The 19,873-nt window shown below is 36.5% G+C and overlaps 3 protein-coding genes and 1 pseudogene across 5 annotated transcripts in view; 1 reads left to right on the top strand and 3 right to left on the bottom strand.

Moving 5' to 3' along the window:
- The window catches only part of LOC107742642 (probable cysteine--tRNA ligase, mitochondrial), an 8,123-nt gene extending 1,797 nt beyond the window's left edge, over positions 1-6,326 (bottom strand). The window contains exons 1-13 of one of the 3 annotated variants that reach the window (XM_016555697.1): positions 5,868-6,326; positions 5,718-5,768; positions 5,360-5,477; positions 5,155-5,226; positions 4,967-5,072; positions 4,771-4,851; positions 4,343-4,472; positions 2,950-3,083; positions 2,739-2,806; positions 2,580-2,646; positions 2,338-2,476; positions 1,889-2,012; positions 1,645-1,740 (exon numbers count right to left, since the gene is read on the bottom strand). In XM_016555697.1, the coding sequence (XP_016411183.1) occupies positions 1,645-1,740; positions 1,889-2,012; positions 2,338-2,476; positions 2,580-2,646; positions 2,739-2,806; positions 2,950-3,083; positions 4,343-4,472; positions 4,771-4,851; positions 4,967-5,072; positions 5,155-5,226; positions 5,360-5,477; positions 5,718-5,768; positions 5,868-6,106 (1,425 nt within the window). In that variant the 5' untranslated portion in view covers positions 6,107-6,326. The remainder of the gene's footprint in view (positions 1-1,644; positions 1,741-1,888; positions 2,013-2,337; positions 2,477-2,579; positions 2,647-2,738; positions 2,807-2,949; positions 3,084-4,342; positions 4,473-4,770; positions 4,852-4,966; positions 5,073-5,154; positions 5,227-5,359; positions 5,478-5,717; positions 5,769-5,867) is intronic. The other 2 variants (XM_016555699.1, XM_016555698.1) reach the window with 2 other exon arrangements.
- Positions 6,327-7,284: 958 nt separating this feature from the next.
- Positions 7,285-8,026, top strand: LOC107742650 (inhibitor of growth protein 1 pseudogene; annotated as a pseudogene).
- Positions 8,027-9,576: 1,550 nt separating this feature from the next.
- On the bottom strand, positions 9,577-11,761 carry LOC107742658 (ubiquitin-conjugating enzyme E2 A-like). The gene is made up of 6 exons (XM_016555711.1): positions 11,587-11,761; positions 11,332-11,412; positions 11,060-11,085; positions 10,878-10,967; positions 10,011-10,099; positions 9,577-9,923 (listed from the first exon to the last, which is right to left on the bottom strand). Exons 1-6 carry the CDS (start codon positions 11,628-11,630, stop codon positions 9,795-9,797), a joined length of 459 nt encoding a protein of 152 aa, XP_016411197.1. The 5' UTR covers positions 11,631-11,761; the 3' UTR covers positions 9,577-9,794.
- Positions 11,762-13,114: 1,353 nt separating this feature from the next.
- LOC107742641 (ankyrin repeat domain-containing protein 10-like) overlaps positions 13,115-19,873 on the bottom strand; it is a 26,495-nt gene continuing 19,736 nt past the window's right edge. The window contains exons 2-4 of the mRNA XM_016555696.1: positions 15,112-15,347; positions 14,920-15,006; positions 13,115-13,816 (exon numbers count right to left, since the gene is read on the bottom strand). Of these exons, the coding sequence (XP_016411182.1) occupies positions 13,434-13,816; positions 14,920-15,006; positions 15,112-15,347 (706 nt within the window). The 3' untranslated portion in view covers positions 13,115-13,433. The remainder of the gene's footprint in view (positions 13,817-14,919; positions 15,007-15,111; positions 15,348-19,873) is intronic.

Here is a 19,873-nt window from a genome sequence, read left to right as displayed (position 1 = left end):
GCTTCGTCATGCCTGGATCTGATCCGTGCTGGTCGCTGAGGAAATACAACAACTTTGCGCTGTCGATCGCCGGATCAGCTTTCACTGTGGACGAAGTGGAGTCCAGCCCCGGGTCGTCACATGCTCATATGACCCCTTTAAAGCATGTCAACATATTCTGTTACACCAAATACACAAAATAATGATCTTTAAAATAGCATCATATGACCCCTTTAAAATTGTCCTGGCTCTTCCAAGCTGTATAATGGCAGTGAATGGTGCCCCTGTTTTTAAAGCCTAAAAAACTGCATCCATCCATCATAAAACATTATGACATAAATGTCACAGCTTGCAGACGATCAGATCACAACACAAAAGCTTCGCGTGCTTGTGACTCTTTAGCTCTGCCCACGGCAGAGAAGCTTAAAGCTATATCATTCTTTTATAAATCTGATCAAACTAAAGACTCTTCGGAGATATGAAGGATGCAATACTACTCTATAGGTACTCAAGATTAACATGAGATTGGCAGAAACTGTGTGTTATGTCCCCTTTAAATCTGTTCAACATATAAAGTGATTGTGTCACTCCATAAGCCTTGACTCGATTCCATTACTTTTATGACTTATGTATTTTTTAAAGAACATTTTGGTTGCATACACTTTCAATGTATGGGCACAAATTATAAAAGAATATTAAAATGATAACATATTAAATCTTGGTGCCATTCTTGGTGCCCCAAGTGCCCATTAATTTCTGACCCTGAAGTATTTCCTATATCAGAACATTACAAAAATTATTATTGAACGCCACAGTAGATTGCAATCAACAATATCTATTGCCAACTGTTAAACATGGTTAGTGCTCACAGGCAACTCACAGGAGTCTGACGATTGCTCAGAAGGAAAGGAGTAGCCCTATGTCTTATATTACTTAATCCTAACATAAATTAGATGTTTTATAAAATAAAGAGATTTTAATTTATATGTATTTGAATATAAATGGTTGTAACAGTGGTGGTTGCCCAAAACACAAACACACTTTTTTTTCCTTTTTAAAAGAAAGTTCGGGCGCCAAACGGGAGTAACTTCTAAATTTTTATTTAGATAAACCCAAATGAGCTCAAAAAGAAAGCCACCGGTTACATACACAAATAATTAAACCTCTTTACACTTTTTAGTCAAAAGATAAGATATTAATGCACAATAAAAATGAAGAATGCACAGTAACCAGGTTTTAGTTGTGGGTCCAATTATATTTTCACAAATACAAAGAAAAACAACAAAAATGTTCTGCACACTTTTCATTTTGTAACATCAAAAGGAGGGGGAAAAATAATAGTTGAGATCGCGACAATGATGCGGATCCACTATATTTCCTTGTTCAAATCAGCAGTTTCAAGAGTCCAATTCCTTAATTTATTTCCTTCCTTCAATCTATTCATCCATCCTTAAAGCTGCTTTGTGAAATTCCTGTGCCACAGAGTGGAAATGCTAATAATGACCATTTCAAAATGGGTTTCAGGAATATTTCCCTCATGCACCACTGTTCGGTCAAGCAGGCAGTCCTGCCTCTGTACATTACTGAACATTAAATCACACTAGGATTAGGTGAAGTATTTTAACATTAAAACACATACATGAGTTTTAATGTTTGATCTCTCACCTTTCTGTCCAATAGATCAACTCCAAAAACACCCAAGATTTCCCTGACATAGGACAGCATGGCTCCAAATACAGCAGGACACCTCGGCCCATCAACCTTCAAACACAAAGACTTTTTTTAAATCTATGACTAATAAATATAAATTTAAACATAAAATATCTATTTAAAGATGTACAATTTAAGATGTACAATTTTGTATAATGACAAGAATGTGAGGCCTCAGTGACCTACCCTATGATGTTACCTTAGTAGCAGGCTGAAGCTGACAGTTGCCATGGTGAATGAGGCTCATAATGGCACCCACAGCTTTTGGGGTGTCAAAATCATCAGCGAGTGCTTTCCGAACACTGGACTGTGTAGCAGACAACCTTGACCAAACAAAGACAGCGGAGACGAAAAGGAGATGGAGACAAAAGCATGTTCATCATCAGTTCTTCTAGGTTACGCTCACACTGTCAAATGTTTAGGAATTATAAACGTATTTACTATGAGGTGGGATTCTATAATTGTTCTGTTCATAGAGTCAAGCCCCTTTTCTATTCTCACTATAGCTGTGAATAACACTTGCAACCATACTGATACATACTCCTTTGCATGACACACAGCTCATTTATCAGTCTCTGCACGCTACCTTATTCATGTCATTCTGCTGTTCAAAACATATATTAGACCCTGAATGTGATCTGTCTTTACCTCTCCCAGAGAATTCCCTCCTCTATAGGCTGGCACAGTAAGTGGCCCTGCATGTAGGCCTGTGCATTGTGGCAGAAGGCAGAGATGGTGGACAGAGTAGATCGGGCTTCATTCGTGCTAGCATCACTATAGTCGATTGCTGGAAAGTTTAAAAGACCCCACAGTGAATGTAAAATATCTGCCCTTATGCAAAACTGCAAGAGTATTACTTTCACGAGTCCTTTTCAGCATGTAACACATACCTGATCTGTATCTGGTCAGAAGGCAAAAAAGTCGAAACTCATTAGCAGTGTAAGATTCCAGAAAATCCTAGATTATTAAGAGAGCTAGATTTAAAAAACACGATTATGTATTAACAATATAACATCATTTTACACTTATATATCAATATAACTTGTTACATTTATAGTTACATAATTCTTCAAGGATTTTGACATCTTCTCTACACTTCCTTTCAAATGAAGGTGCCCTTGAAAAAATAAAGTTTTTATTAAATTTTCTTCCAAGACCTTGCATCAATAAAACTAAATTTTCACAGATCCTATGTTACAATATGTGCCCTAAAATATTGCTACCAATATACTACTTAAACCAGAAGACTAAGGGCATTACCGGAGTGCAGGAAGTAGTTTCCCCATTGTTCACACTGATGATACGCCTCAGACTGGGCTATCTCATTCTCATGATGTGGGAAGGCAAGGTCAATTCCTCCAGAGTGGATGTCCAACTGGCTTCCAAACACTGAACTGCAGATAAGAGCAAACAAGTGTTTATGGATGTTGCCATTGCATAATATGATTCGGTTCCATATTTTTTGGTGGGGTAAGATTTTATAATACATTCAAATGTGGTATGAAACATGTACATGTCTGTCGCCTTTAATAAATGGGCAACATTGCTACATCTGCTATCCATTCCTCAACCATACAAAAAAAGCTTCACACTTTTTTTATACCTACATCTGTAAAAATATATTTGCATGGCTCCTCGGTTATAAAACTCAAGCATTCAGATAACTATTTATTCATGGTGGAGGACTGAGTTCTGTGATCCTATGAACCTGGAAAGGAAGCGCACATCTCACGTGGTCAGTCACTCTCAACACGATGACAAATTTAATTATAGGAAAATAATCCTAATTGTTTATTATTTATTCATTTCAATATCCAATTTAAAAATAGGAAAATTGTTGGTTTAAATGGTTTTCTTACATTTTGTCTCTCAAAATGATGCATGTTACATTAAAATTGTGAAAATTAGCAGGAAAAAAAAAACTTATTTACATAAGGCAAACTATTTGGTCAACTAGTAAAATAATCAGTCATGCCCTAATTTATATAAATAATATATATATATATATATATAAAACTGATTACACACCTGCTGTCACAAAGGCTCGTTTCAAAAGTTCACATGAATTTACGTGGCTATGTGAATACATCAATAATTCTTAAAAATAGCTTTCAACATTTCAGAAATAAAAGTCTCCATATTGATAATACATGCACCAGAAAGTACAACAGTTATTGTAAAGGGCATGGCAGCGGTCAAAAAGGCTTTACAAAACCACTTTTGGATTAAGAGATGTATTCAGCAATTACACAGCAATAAATTACCACACCAACTTTGGTGTCAAAAAATAGACTGTAGGTCTTGCAGAATTTAGGCAGAATAAAAAAAACCAGACATTCTGGATTTGGACAGCAGTAAAATCACTGACTAATGTTGAAATTACCTATAAATCCACATGACAAATAATTACTGTCCAAACAGGGCTTAAAGACCTACTGAAAACTGACTGAACTTATAATGGGGCAAACCTCCATTATGTTGTGATTCTGTATGAACAGTGGATACATTTCTTCAAGCTACTGCCTTAAACTATGTATACACCATTAAATATAGTAAATGTACCATTGACATCCATTCAAAATCAGACACAACATCAAAGCAATGCAAAACAAATACCAACATACAGTGATATTTGGTTGAACAGAGCAAATACCTAGCAATTGTAGAACATTCAATGTGCCACCCAGGTCTTCCTTGTCCCCAAGGTGATTCCCAATGAGGTTCATGTGGTTTGGATGCTTTCCACAGAGCAAAATCCCTTGGATCTCTTTTATCCTGAGCCCCTAAAATACAAGAAACTGTGAATTACTCAACATTATTTAAGTTAGTTTCTAATACATTTTAATTATGAAAAATTGACTTCTTTTATCTACAGACATGGCACATATTAACAGTAATATGATTTTAGTTCATTATTCAAGTTAGCCCTATAACATTTTTTTTTTATCATAAATGTGCAGTGGCAAAACATGTGCTTAAAGACTAAGGAAACTATCCACATTTACTGTTATTGATGATGAAGACCTCCACAAAAAAAAAATTTTTTTTAATAATAATAATATATATAAATCATAAACATACCAAGCTCCCCAACAATTCCTCCAAGGTTCACAAGCTTGCCATAGCGGTTACCAATTGACTGAGTGTCGAAGTAGACATTCCCTGGATCAACAAATAACACTGGATGTTCAGTACCATCTATTATTCACTATTAGGAAAAAAAACACTACACAAGAAAGACTTGACCTTTGACTGTCAACAAAATAGAGAGAGGCACCTTGACTTGTGACATAGCCATGTCCATTTCCGATAATACGCTCTATAAAAGCTACAATCTGGGGTATGTTGTCTGTCACCCTCATGTATACAGCTGGAGGAAGAACCTGGACAAATGAACAAATATCAGTCGAATATGTTTAAATATTTTAGACAAGTTAAACACAACAACAAAAAGTGGTAATTTACCCGCAGTGCTTGCATGTCCCTCTTAAACTCTTCCTCATGCATTCTTGCTAGGACAGTGGGTGAGATGTTCTGCTGCAAAAGATATAAAATAAAAAACTTTACACATGTCTTAAAATTGCTAAATATTTACATCCTTCCACATAAATGAATAATCTTGTATTTACTGAAACAGAAGTGAAACCATGTATTTTCAGTTTACACTTACCTCAAGGCTTCTTTGTATTATTTTATCATCAATGTCAGTGATGACCATGACGTGGATGACATTAATTTCAAAAAGTCTGGATAAGATCCTTTGCAGAATGTCAAATCTGACATATGAGCTGCATGCAAGGAAGAAAAAAAATGTAATATAATCTAATTACAGGTACTTAATTTTTGGAATCTGATTACACAATCCAGATTACATGTAACCACAGTTACTACAACAAAACGTCTAAACCTACCACCTAAAATGGAAAATATAAATTAAACTCAATTCTCTCAATAATATTAAAATAACACTGCAACAAACTTTGCTTCTTTCAACAATCTGCACCTAGTTATCAAGCAGAGAAACTTACCACGCATGACCGAGATGGGCATGATCATAAACAGTGGGTCCACAGCTATACCTGGAAGTGACAGAATAGCGTGTAATAGAAAGAAACTTCTAATCTAACTTTACATGTAAGAAAATCTCAACTGACGTTATGGACCACTACGTGCCTTACCAGGTAGCAATTCTTTCTTGTGCCAAAACCAGAGGTTCTTTCTGCTTGGTCAGACTGTTGTAAGTCTTCACACCGGTGTCAAACCCCACTGGTTTTATCCACTTTCTCTCCGCCCTGCTGCATATATTACAACTGGACAGCAATGATGTTTTTGTAACACCATTATGAATCCAATGCCCGATTCTAAAGCCAGAATTAAGCAGTCTTACATCTGTAAGCAATGCTAAAGGAAGCCTCATTTTCGTCTTACTACATTTGGTGGTTATAATAGTAAAAAAGATGACGCATAACCTTGACGATCAATATCTCTACACATTTTAACGTGGTTTCCGATTTGGATTGATGATGGTGTGTAGGTTATTGTTCATAGTCTAATGTCCTCGATGTGCCTACACGTTTCTTTTCAGTGCCATCACATTGAATGTTCAGCTCGTCACTCCACTACTGGTAAACTGTTACATTGACAGATCTCTCTCAGCTGTTTTGCAATGTTGGCAACACTGTTCCTAATATGGACAAAAGCGTCCAGCTATTGCTGTATGAAAACAGTTGTTTTCACAGAAAACAGAAACGTTTGGAAACATGAAGATATTAACATACGATTGCGACAATATATGGTTTATTTGTGTTTGGCAAGTCTCTCCAGGTAATAAATAAAGTATATGAACAATGCAGTGCTAACTGACATAGCATTTATTACAGTATTGAAACTATTCTGCCTTATTATGTTAGAATGATTTCTGAAGCATGCGACACTGAAGACTGGAGAAATGACTCTGACTACGTCCCAATCTACAGATCTGCGTGTTCAGATCTTCTAGCACTCGCACTTTGCTGCTCATGCTCCAGATTAGGTATAGTGTTCCCATCCATACACATTATATTCTACTGTAGACCCTAATCCCGATCATATATACATTTAAATGGTTTCCTATACACTTGACTGTTCGTCAGACCTGTTCCTATAAAATATCATTGGTCCTCACTGGTTTATTCTTGAATTGACTAAATAACCTACCACAATCCAAATCTTTTGAAGAGATATGATTGCTTTATATGATGAACAGATTTAATTTATGCTTTTATTCACATTGATTCCATTACGACGCTTTTTATAATGTTTTTGAATCTTCTAAGTTTTGGAGGGATAGAAACCTCTTAAGTTTGACAAATTTTTGCAGACGAAATCCAGTCATTTCAGTGGGAATCTAATCTAATTCACTGCTTTGACCAACAGAAAATTTGCTTGAATTGAAAGTAACTTATGAGCTGTGCTTAATACATATATACTTTATTGACAATAGGCAGTGGACCTTTTTTTTGTCTGTGACATCTTGCTAATGTGACCACACCTGCAAAATAGTAAATATAAGTCAGAATATAAAATTATATTCACAATAAAAAATGTTGTCTAATTTCAGAACTGCTCAAAGAGTTAGATGAGGCCTATGAGAAACACTGCCAGGAAGAGGACCCCATTCAGCAAATGTGCTTGCTGCATTGTATCCAAAGAGTCCTTATCCAAAGTCAGGAGCTGGGTGATGAGAAGATCCAACGAGCTAGTCAGATGTTGGAGATGTTGGAGAATAGTAGCTGGCAAGTGGACAGTCTTGCTGAGCTTCTAGAAACCCGACATGAACCCCAAGAAAACACGACAGCTACTACCATATCTTCTGTTATTCCAAGCAAGAAAAGGGAAGCGGAGAAAAGAAGAGAGGAATCCCTTGGTTCCACAGAAAGGCTTTCTGGAGCCAACAAGTGCTCCAGATGTCAGAAAAACAATAATATTGACACTCGGGAGAATGTCTCTACAGTTCACCATGATGAAGGGACCAGCGGCATTGTCAGGGAGAAGAGGAATAAAACCTCAAAGATAAAGAAGAGGTCCAAAGCCAAAGCTGACAGAGAGCCTTCACCTACAGATCTACCTATTGATCCGAATGAGACTACTTACTGCCTGTGTGAACAGGTGTCATTTGGGGAAATTATTGGTTGTGATAATGGTGAATGTCCAATTGAATGGTTCCATTTCTAATGTGTTGGGCTTAATTACAAACCCAAAGGGAAGTGGTATTGTCCAAAATGTATAGGGGGACACAGAGAAAACCATGGACAAAGCTTTGGAAAAAGCAAAAAAGGAGAGGGCATTTAACAGGTAGCCCATGTTAGCTGACCTCAAACAACTGATCATATGGATTTATGCTGTTTTCTGTTTCATCTGGAGACTCGATTCACTTAGGAAGTACCATCTAAGGGCTTGAAGTCAGCAGCTCTCCGAGAGGCATAATTTTTTTTCAATTATTGTTTTGTTTAAAGAGCATTTCATTTAAATTGATATTTCATATGAAACATAAATGAACCTTTAGTCTTGTGTGGCATATTGTATTATGTGAATGAGCTTTCATTGTCAATCTCATGTAGCTAGTGTATGAATGTATCTTATAAAAATCTTAAAATAAATGTTTGAAAAATGTACGGCTCTTTAGACATTTAAAGCTGCAGTCTGTAAGTTTTGCCTCTTTGTCACCATCTCTGTTTGAAACCTGCAATTGCAGTTATTTGCGGAATTATCATCTTTACGTGGGTTGTGCATTGGCATGGCTCTTCAGCACTGATGAATCTAATGTTTGAGGTGTATGTGTGGCTGTCAGTCACCGCACCGGTGTGGATACTGTACATCAGAATTACAGATGGAAGTATGACCCAAATAAGAATTTTCACCAGAAAATGTTATCTGAACAAGTAACACTTTTGTTCTGACCAACTGAGAAAAAAAAACAAGCATTACAATAAATCGCATTACCAATGGTTATTAAATCTAACGATCGTAAAGTTAGCTCAAATCACATCAAACCGTGCAAATTATTATTATTGTTATGCTTTGTTCTCAAATTGTTAATGTTAACAACATCAGCATTGCGTGACTATGTGTATTTAGTGTGTATTAGCTACCTGTAGATTTCAATTTCTGTACAGTCTAATCTCTAATTGTCATACCATTCTAATTTCATGTAAAGAAATGGTTTGGACCTTTCTGGATTACAATCCGTCATCAAAATTATAAATTCAATTATTCCAGCTGCTGTGAGAAAAAGACTATAAATGACCTGCCACCTGCAGCACCCTCACATGCGATAAAGCCTAGTCGGGACTCCTTCTTTATGTATACAGACGTGACGTAATGATGCAAAGACGAAGGCACAAGCTCGTATTTCCCACAGAAACCTACCAGTACCACCCAAGTAGAACACACTATTACAAGCTTAACGTTGTGAATCGGGCTAAGGTAAGGAGATAGTTTTGAACACTGGCTGGTTATGTACTTGCTCAAAAATTGATTTCGGATCATTTTTAACCAAAAAAAGTTGCGACTGCAGCTTTAACAAATGTTTTTTTCTTCTGTGGTTACAACTAACATTCTTGATAAACTTTTTTTTTCCTGACCATATTAAAACAAACAAAAAGTCAATAGACTAATCATACACAGATCCTGTACATGAAATTTAAAGTGTATTATTATAATATAGTACACGAGGCAATCAATAACACATGGAATAGAAAAAAAAGCACACACTTTCAGGCATGTAACAGAACACACAAAAAAAGCATAACGGGATCATCAGTTCCGATTGGGGCATGGACTGTTCAAGGATGGCAGGTCAGCACCGTGTCCATTCAGTTTGGTTCTTCTTGAGAAAAAAAAAAAAGGCCCTTGGATATATCATATAGTCCAGGTTTCTGGGCTGACACCATGTGTCACTTTTTGAACAGAAAATGACCAGGTGATATTGGCTGAGCACAAGTTCTCCAAAGGAAAAAGGGACGGATTTAGATTAAAGTGCATTAGAACGGTATGGGGGGGGCGTCCTCACAATTCACTCAACTAAACTATAAATCACACAAAGTTCTGTGCTCTGCAGTGTAAGGTCAGCTGTCCCTCCAGCTCTGCTCAACAATAGCGGACACACGCTTCTCATACTCCCGTTTGTTCTCCTGGTAAAGTTGAGCTGCTTGGCTGTTAGCTGGACTGTTAGGGTTTGGTTCATCAAGCAAAGACTGGGGGAAAACCAACAGGAGAACAAGCTGATCAAGCGGTGTTCTGATTTACATTTATACTTATAACAGTAAAAAGCAATATTTTACCTGGATTGAGGTGAGAATTGATGACACGTCATAAGTTGGACTCCACCGGTTTTGTAGGATGTCAAGACATATGCTTCCATCTGCATATACTGAAGTATCATTGAAAGAGAAAGGGGTTAAGGGAATAGTTCACCCAAAAATGAAAATTTGCTTAATATACTTTTGTTAAATTTATTTTGTTTCTTAATAGGAACAGATTTGGGCCTCGCAGCTTTTTCAGAATGTGTCGTGCTCATCAGCTGCGACTCTGCAGTTGGATACTATTATGTGCGTCTCATGTTTATAGGACCAAAAATGTCTGATTGGCTAGTAATGTTAGTTTGGTTGAGAGTGAAAGCTGTGTTCCTCTCATACATTGGTAGGCAAACTAATTAACTCGAACGTGATATCAACAAGTGTTTTTAAATGTAGGAGGACTATCTTATTTTCCCGCAGCTAAACGCCACACGCCGGAGATTCGGCATGGTGCCGGAGAACTTTAAGCCCTGTTTATGATGGATTTGTTTCTTACAAACACAGCTTTTCACTGCTAAAGACATTAATTTATGGACTGAAGTTGTGTGCATTACTTGTGGATTATTGTGGGTTTTTTATCAGTTGTTTGGACTCTCATTCTGACGACACCCATTCACAGAAAAGGATCCATTGGTTAAGTAAGTGACGTAATGCTAAATTTCTCCAAATCTGTTCCCATGAAGAAACAAACTCATCTAGGAACTGGCTATCTCCTGAGGATGAGTACATTTTCAGCAGATATTCATTTTGGGGTGAGCCATTCCCTTACGTCATGTCAAGACGACATATTTTAAACTGTCATATTAATGATTCTGAATGACAAATGATGACAAACAAAAAACTAAATCTTACCATTAGGATGAAACATTTTCGAGATGAATCTGACTGTGGGTGGTTTGTTTGGGTATTCTTCTGTGAATTCTACAGTCAATTTGAATGTACCTATAACAAAAACAGGCTTAAAGCATGAATTCAAAATACATGTCTTGAATTACTAGAACTTATGGACTTCAAGAAGTAATGTTTATATTTACCATCTTCAAAGGGAGTTCCTTCTGGCCTGTGAAAGCAAGAATGAAAAGTGGTCACATTTGGATAACCAATGATGCCACCACGTCATCTTTTGTTTTTAGTTTCAGTGCTTGAAAACACACAGGCAGACTAAGACAAGTACCAAAGGACGGGTTTTTTATGCCATCTGAAGTGTTGACAAAATGTTCGGGTTTCAGAATAAAGAAACGCGAACCTGGTAAAGATGCTAAACTTGGTTTAGTCCACAGCACAACCCAGTTCACAAGTTACTTACCCAAATATCACTGCATTCCATACCATGATATTGTTTTCTGACGGAGCACCGCTAACTCCAGCTGGAGGATCCTCTTGAAGTCTGTTGTGTTTGTATCAAAACAAATAAGGGAGCCAGATTAGATTTAGGAAGTTTAGGTCTAAATAAAGACAAAACAAATAACTTTCTAAATGTTTCTTCTCATTCTCCGGTCTTGGTAAGGTACATCCGGGTTTGGTAAACAACAGCTCCTCATATTTAGTTTTCTTGATTCACCTTTTAAAATCCCGCATGAGTCGCCTTCTTGCTGGAGTAGACATTGCTAAAACTGTACAAGTGTCAGATATAAATTTTCTGTTGTAAAATGTACAATAATATGTGCAATTTTGCTTCTCTCCTCGACTCGAATTTGCTTTCGCCTCAGCTTGGAGGATTTCAACACGGAATACAGACGATACCACTGTCATATGTGTGAGGGGTGGACCATTATTAACCATATATGACATTTCATTAATAATGTAGATTGCCATTCAAAAATAATTCGTTCCATTTAAATGATCTACAAATATAATATGTGTAATTAAATTTAACAAATGTATGCGGTTGTATTCAGTATACCAGACCAGTTACATGGGTTAAAAATGCTGCCTCCACTCCCTTTTCGAGGTATTAAATCGAAGATCCATGTGTTACAGGCGGAGCGCTAATGACGTTGTAGGCCTTGCAGTAAAGGTCGACGCAGAAGACAGGTGACACCCGTGTGTCCGAACACGTGAGACAGGAAACCGAGGTGGGCGTATCAGCTTCCCATGGGAACAGTTTGCTAATCAAATTTAATCTTTTATGTACCACGACCATCTTTTTATGTATCTTTCTTTCAGACATTGCATGATGTATTTCAAAACAAAGTACCTTTGAAAATATATGCAGACATCTTTATGGAACGATTTTCCGGACAATTTTGAAATAGAATAGCAAATTGTATTTTCAATTGCGTTTTCAATATGTGGACGCATAAATTGTGACATAATCCAAATGCAATTGCAAATCCTGCATTACCGTTTGCATTTTCGCTTTCGCGAACGCACAGTGACTGCGCGAAAGCGAAAATGCAAACGGTAATGCAGGATTTGCAATTGCATTTGGATTATGTCACAATTTATGCGTCCACATATTGAAAACGCAATTGAAAATACAATTTGCTATTCTATTTCAAAATTGTCCGGAAAATCGTTCCATACATCTTGCCTATATATATATATATATATAGTAATTGTGTACTAAGGTTCTGATTTATTTTGCTAAATGGTTGATTTTTAGAAGTAAAAAGAAACAACAAAAAAAACTAACTGGCTTTCACATATTAAACACTACCAAGAAGAAAAATTCCTTTTTCTGAGTGCATTACATATCAAATGTATGTCAGTTATGAATCGAGGGTCAAAGCCAAAGTGCACTGAAGTAGATGTAAGAAAAAATGAGAAACTTATGCTTTTACTTTCAAAATAAATCCATCTTTACTTCATAAGAACAGGTTATATTATATTGGAGAATGGTCTTCAGGTAGCAATGAAAGGAGCTTCTTTAGAGTTAGATTTTTTTTTAATTATTATTAGAACAAAGGGTACAAAGATAAAAGGAATGTTACACATCTTAAGTTTTTTTTTTTTTTTCAGAAAACAAAAAAACAAAACACTGTTTTACAGTCAGCATGTCAGCTTTGCTTCTCAGGAAAAAACAACAACAACAAAACAATCATATACAAAAGTCTTTTTCAAAAAGCTAGTATTCATTGGCACAAAAATACAAACTCGATCCACATAAAAATCTACTTCTTGTACAACTTAACATTCTAACGTTGCATTAAAGGGAAAAAAAGAAATGCATCCAGATATCTAGGCTGAGTTCAAACACATACATATAATAAAATAAAGTCATTAGCTCAGATACAAAATGCAATACAATTTCTCCCCTTTGGTAGAAAGACTGTCCCCTTTATCAAAAAGAAAATCCAAAAACAAAACAGCCTGCGTTAAGGTGCAAGATAACCCCTCAGTTTAAGACGGATAGTGCTGCCATCAATGTGACCACTTGTAATCAAATGGACGGATATCATTTTCACTTTATGATCCATGGAACAGCTGCACGGCACTAAGAACCTCTTGGTCGTAGTGCTGCTCTACCTTCACGATCGTGCTGTGCTCCTGACAGCTGCTAGCATCTTCCAGGTCCTCTGCCGTATCTCCAAAGCCATGGTAGTGTCCATAGCGCAGATGTTCACCGGAGTCAGGCAGGAACGCACCCCATGCAGGCCGGTGAGATACACAGCTGCTTGGGCTACCATTGAGGTGCAGTGAGCCACACATGTCCATTCTTGACTCCGCTGGAATGGTCTCGACCCCATTGAATTGGGACTGATAGCACTGCCCATTTGTGGCGAAGCTGTTGACAGTGAAACTGTTCTGCTGCCCATGACCATTCCTCAAACCTGTGGCTATGGCTTCATCTGTCATTCAAAACAAGACATGCGTCAGAAAGTGATGAGCAAATGGTCTTGATTACACATGAACTTGAGCCAGACCAGAGAAACAAAACATTTGTACCCAATACATTCTTGTAGATCGATAAACTGCATTTCATTTTCCATATGAGCACTTTTTTGCTCATATTTCAAGTGTACAATGTCATCTTGTTTTTGATCAACTATTATTACAAGTCAACACACACACACTGTACTCTTTCAAATGGTCACAAGTGAGAGTTTGAACACCTAACTGCAAAAGTCAGCAGTAAGAATTTTTTTTTTTTTTTTACTCAGAGAAACCATAAACGCCATCAAATAACCTAAAAGATGCTTCAGTGTTTCAAATAAACAAGCAGATTACACGTGAAACATTTAAATATCTTTAAAATAGTTAATATAAAGAGGATGGAAGCACAATTACTTAGTAAAATGTTAACCAATGCATTCATTAATTTGTAAATAGGACATGAAATGAAATATCCTAAAATCAGTTGATGCTTTCATTGTGAAATATATTGCTGGGAGATTCAGAAAATATAACTATTACATACAAGCCTACTGTACAATATTAAGCTAACAATAAGCTACTTTTACAAAACTGATTCAGAATTACCATATACAGATAATATGGCAAAAGTTCATGGAAATAAAGCCAAGAAAACTAGCAACTCTGTACATGTATTTCTGTATTATTTTAGCTGGTGTGTCTTTACAAGTACTGGTAAAGTCTGTTATTTAAGTCAATTGTGTGCATACTTTGAAAATAAATGTCAGCTTCTGACAAAATGGACATCTCACCCCAACTACTTTTAGATTGCAGATATTTCAGCAGCCTGAAAAAAATCCAATACAAATATACTAGCCAAATAATTTGCATTGACAGCTTGTTGATAAATCTGGGGAAACTTGTTGATGGCTTGGCCCTCATAAATAAGCATAAGAGTTTGTCCATAGCCAGGGGCCAGGAACAGAAGTCATAGATGTGGGCTCCAAAATTTTTTGGGTGGGAGAGGAGTTCCTCAAAGGAACACTGTCCTCATGATGTTCAAGGTCAATAGACATTGGTGGAGAAGGTCCAGTCCCACCTGATTGGTTTTCAGCAGTTGATTCCACATTCATACTCTCAAGCTCCTCTCCAATCCCACTGTTTGTCTTCGCTGACAAATTCATGCCTGAATGGAAAGCATGCAATATAGTCAGAAAAATCCTTTTTCCTTGATTTAGTGTTGATTTTGTGCACAAACACAATGATTAAATGCACTATAAAACTGACTTACTCGCAGTTCTTGCTTTCTTCATGTGGTTTGGCTCTGTGCAATCAAGAAATCTTTTTCTATTGGCTATCCCATTCAGAAGACTGCGGCCCTGGATGTGCGAATGGTCGGTCCCATTATGGGCAAATCCATTTATCTGATTTAGCTGGTTGTGAGCATTAGAGAGGAGCTGAGCACAATCATGGAAGCCTTGAGCATGGGCCAGATCTGCTGCAGTCAAACCATTTGCATTCCTCAAGCTGCACAGTGGGTACAAAACAAAAGAAATTAGTGGGGTCTGGTATTATCTAATTAGCACTGTTATACTAATGTTAATCGTGTTTTTAAATTTCAAAGACTTTCCCTTTTATTCTATAAGCTAGTTTTAGGAAAGGCCCAAAAGTTGATTATTCACACACTGCAATAGGAAATAGTACTCTGAACCATTTTTTTCCCTTACAAATCATTTTTGTGAACAAAATTAAACAATGATACAATTTAATACTATTTATCCAACATAATGCTTTTATTGAAGAACTGTCATGTTAAAAGTACTGAAGGCAAGGCAGCTGATCTTTGTTTCGAGAAGTAGCTAAAAGCAGAAAAGCATAGTTCATTAGAAACAAAAAAGAATTCAGAGCATATATATCTCCAAATGCAGTGTGTGCACTTAAATGAGAATTCAGACATGAACCAACATGCTAAATGGATAAAAGATCAGACCAGATTATTAGTCATATTACATTCTACATATAATTTTAATGTCAAATGTTTGCCATTTTGTCAGATGGACACAAGATTATGCCCTGTCTGTGTGACACTGATATTCAAAGATACAGATTCAAAGATTCTAGCCTTTGAATAGTGCCTTAAGAATTATGATCCTATGGATTCCTTTTTGATCCTGAACATGTTTTAGGCCTAGTCCACATGTACACGGGTAGTTTTTCCTCCATTTAAAAAAAATAAAAATAAAAAACCTCGTCCACTTGAAAACGCAAAAACACGCTATGAAGTAGGGATGCGCCGATCCGATATTCATATCGGGTATCGGCTCCGATAGTGCCATTTTTCTCGGATTGGGTATCGGTCAGAGAGGGCCGATCCAAATCCGAGATTTTTTTCGATTGTGCGAATTATTCTGTGTTACTTCTGAAGCCATACGATAGCTTAATGTGAGCTACATATGAATATTTAAGTCCTTACATTAAAGTTCACACAAACTCTTTTCTCCACTGTGGCTGTCAATCATTCGTTCAGCCTAAACCCTGGTCGCGTTCGGTTACAGCAGTCAGTTCGGTAAAGCTCTCTCCAAGATCATTCTGTGTTCCCATTATACTTGATTTGTAAATACATGTCTATGATTTAGCAAAAAGGACTTTATCTTCTTGCCGGAGTTTAATGTTGTTTTGTTACTTGCTACCGGGTGTCTGTGAGAACAAAACACGGGCGTAGTATTGTTTATTTTATTTTTCTTTATAATGAAGTAGTCTGTATCTAGTAGATTGTGAAAGAATGATTATCAGTTCCACACACAGAGATATATAAATTCTACATTTATTTAAATGGGGGGAAAAAAACTTCAATGGTATCGGATCGGTATCGGTATCGGCCAATACCGAACCCTAGGTATCGGATCGGTATTGGAGGCGAAAAAGGCGGATCGGAGCATCCCTACTATGAAGCGCTGCCAAGAGCATGCCAAACCAACAGGTGCTGATATAACCCTAACCGTAAAGCCATGTTGGCCAATTACAGACTCGCCTCATGTAAACAAAGGAGATAGCGGTGCACAATTTGATGTCAATCAAAGGAGATAACAGCGCGCAGTCCGACGTCACAAGCAAAAATCTTCGGTTTCACTAGCTACACGACAACACTGCAACCGGAGTTTCTGAAAATCTTCACCCTGGCAGGAGTTTTCAAAAAGGTTCGGTTTCAGTGACCTGATACTGCATTTGTGTGTGGACGAAACCGCATAGAAAAAGCTGCGGTTTTGAAAATACCTGTGTTCGTGTAGACAAGGCCTTAATTAACATCTGGAAACCACCCCCAAATTTCAATTCAATTCAAGTTTATTTGTATAGCGCTTTTCACGATACAAATCGTTGCAAAGCAACTTTACAGCAAATTAAGTTTCTACAATATATTTAGTAGTAGCTTATCAGTGGTGACAGATAAATCTAACAAACGTCTGACCACTTTTGTCTTTTTGCAATGTCTGCACAATATAATGAGAAGAAATAACATTTGGGTCAGTAGTTGGTTCATTTATGAATTCAGTTTTACCTATCTATCTCTCCCTTTGTATTTTTAAAATGGTTTTACATGGAAAACAACAAAAAAGTGAAAATAAATATAAAATATACATGACAATGCTTCAAAATATAAAGTAAGACAAGTTCAGCTTTTCAAAAAAATTTAATAAAAATTATAAGATCGGCTTGCATTCACTCATTCCTTCCTAAACATCCCATTTCTATCAGATAAAATATTAAATGCTTCCAAGTATTTTGACTATTGAATATTTTAATCTTCTAGGAAACATTGAATGAAAACATCAGACAATGCCAGACAATTCTTAAGTCAAGGAACTCATTGCACTGTAGTTAAAGAGTTAAGAATAACCATTTCTATGCCCTAAGTAGAGATATAAAAAGTACTGGGCTCTCATTTATAAAACTCTCCGTAGATTTCATCCTAAAAGTGTACGTAGGCACAAAAGCTAAATTTTGCATACGCACAAAAATTTTCAGATTTATAAAACCATGTGTATGCCAGAACCTGCACAAAAAATTCCTTTATAAATCCCAGTCAGGGGAAGATTGGGCTAAAAATCATCCAGTATCCTTGTTATGTTTTAGAATAAATATATCAAAATAGCCATAAAAACTGTTTAAAATAGTTCTCTAATATCTCATTCTTTTCCAGTGGCCAAATAGTATTTCAATTATTTTAAACAATTCAAATCAAAAGTAATTTATGCAGTTTTGCTGATAAGGTGAACATCTTTTAGCTATTTTTAGTGGAAACAGATAGGCCTATATTTATTGCAGTGTAAATAGAATTGTCGGCACGTCACTGACAAAATATTTTAAAAAGGAAATGTGCAAATTATCATTTTCTTCAAGCTGTATCTTTCAAATACAATGGTATTTTTCATAATGTTGTGGAGATGCCTTCACACGGCATCAACACCTCCATGCAGCTGTGGTTGTACAGTAAGCTATAATTGGACCTATTCAAACCAGACAATGGACCGTTCGACCACCGAATCCAGAGTGTCTGCCATAATATCGAAGTAAGTGCGCATCATTGATCATTGTTCTCACTAAAAATATTTTCTCATAATATTTGATCTGCAGTTTAATTTAAAGATTAATTATTGTGCACCTATAGCTCTCCTCGCTGGCATTAAAACATAGCATGCCACAGGAAAAGTGATTAAGCGCATCCACTATAAATATGTTTTTGTTTAACTTCTGTGTAATGACTTTATGTAATTTCAGTGCTTATCTCCATTAATGAGAGTGGAATATTTAATATTATATGTAAATGAAAGTTGGGTTGAAACAACCCAGCATTTTTTAGAGTGTATGCATGGTCTAGAACAGTGTTTCCCAGCCGGGGGTGCCATATGTCGAGAGCAGGGGTGCCGTGTAAAACATCCTTTTTTAAATATTTTTAAATTGCTAAAATGTTCAAAAAAGCATCTATTATATAGCCTACTGATTGCCACCATTGATGGACAAATTTTTTTAATAATACCGGTATTAAAAATATCTGTATGACATTATATTCTGCAGTTCTTCCCTGTTGTACCGAATATCTATACTTTTCAAATTATCATATCGAAGTTAGAAATTCAAATATTGTGACAAAATTAATTTTGTAGGGTGCCACAAGTTTGTTACAATTTCCAAAGGGTGCCGCGACTAAAAAAAGGTTGGGAAACACTGGTCTAGAATGTCCTTACGGTGCGTACATATTTACACCAAGTTTATTTTTTATAAATCCCGATATGTGATTGGAAAAATGCGTACGCAATTTCTATGCCCATTTTGTGCGTATGCAACGTTTATAAATGAGACCCCTGGTACTTCAGGACCAAACTTGGTACACTAGGCTGACAGAAAGCCTCTTTCAAATGCTTCCGTGCAGATATTTGCGCATGTTCTCTCTGAAGAGCATTCATGTCTGATATTTATTGTGTTACTTGTTTTAAAGCAATGTTTACTTAATAAAATGAATCCTCAAAGGCCACACTGCATTGTTTTAATGGATTATTTACTTTACAATTAAACTACAGTTACTTCTGGTAACCTGATTGGCTGAGAGGTCTTTCCAGCCGTGTGAGATTATACTAGTATCAGCATTTCACATTTGTATCACTCTGCTTACACCATTTGTCCCAATAAGCATCATGGGAGGTGCAAACCCACTACAATTTTACAAATACTACTGTTGTTGTGTGACAGAATGTAGTTTTAAAGGGTTAGTTCACCCAAAAATGAAAATTCTGTCATTAATTACTCACCCTCATGTCGTTCTAAACCAAGACCTCCGTTCATCTTCGGAACACAAATTAAGATATTTTTGATGAATTCTGAGAGCTGTCTGACCCTCCCATAGACAGTAATGTAATTACCACGATCAAGGTCCAGAAACCTAGCAAGGAGATCGGTAAAATAATCCATGTGACATGAAGGGGGTTCAACCGTAATTTTTACGAAGCTACGAGAATACTTTTTGTACGCAAAGAAAATAAAAATAACGACTTTATTCA

The sequence above is a fragment of the Sinocyclocheilus rhinocerous genome, unplaced genomic scaffold (genome assembly GCF_001515625.1).
Source record: "Sinocyclocheilus rhinocerous isolate Xijiao unplaced genomic scaffold, SAMN03320098_v1.1 scaffold947, whole genome shotgun sequence".
Taxonomy (NCBI): domain Eukaryota; kingdom Metazoa; phylum Chordata; class Actinopteri; order Cypriniformes; family Cyprinidae; genus Sinocyclocheilus; species Sinocyclocheilus rhinocerous.
This window is presented reverse-complemented; position numbering and strand designations above follow the sequence as displayed.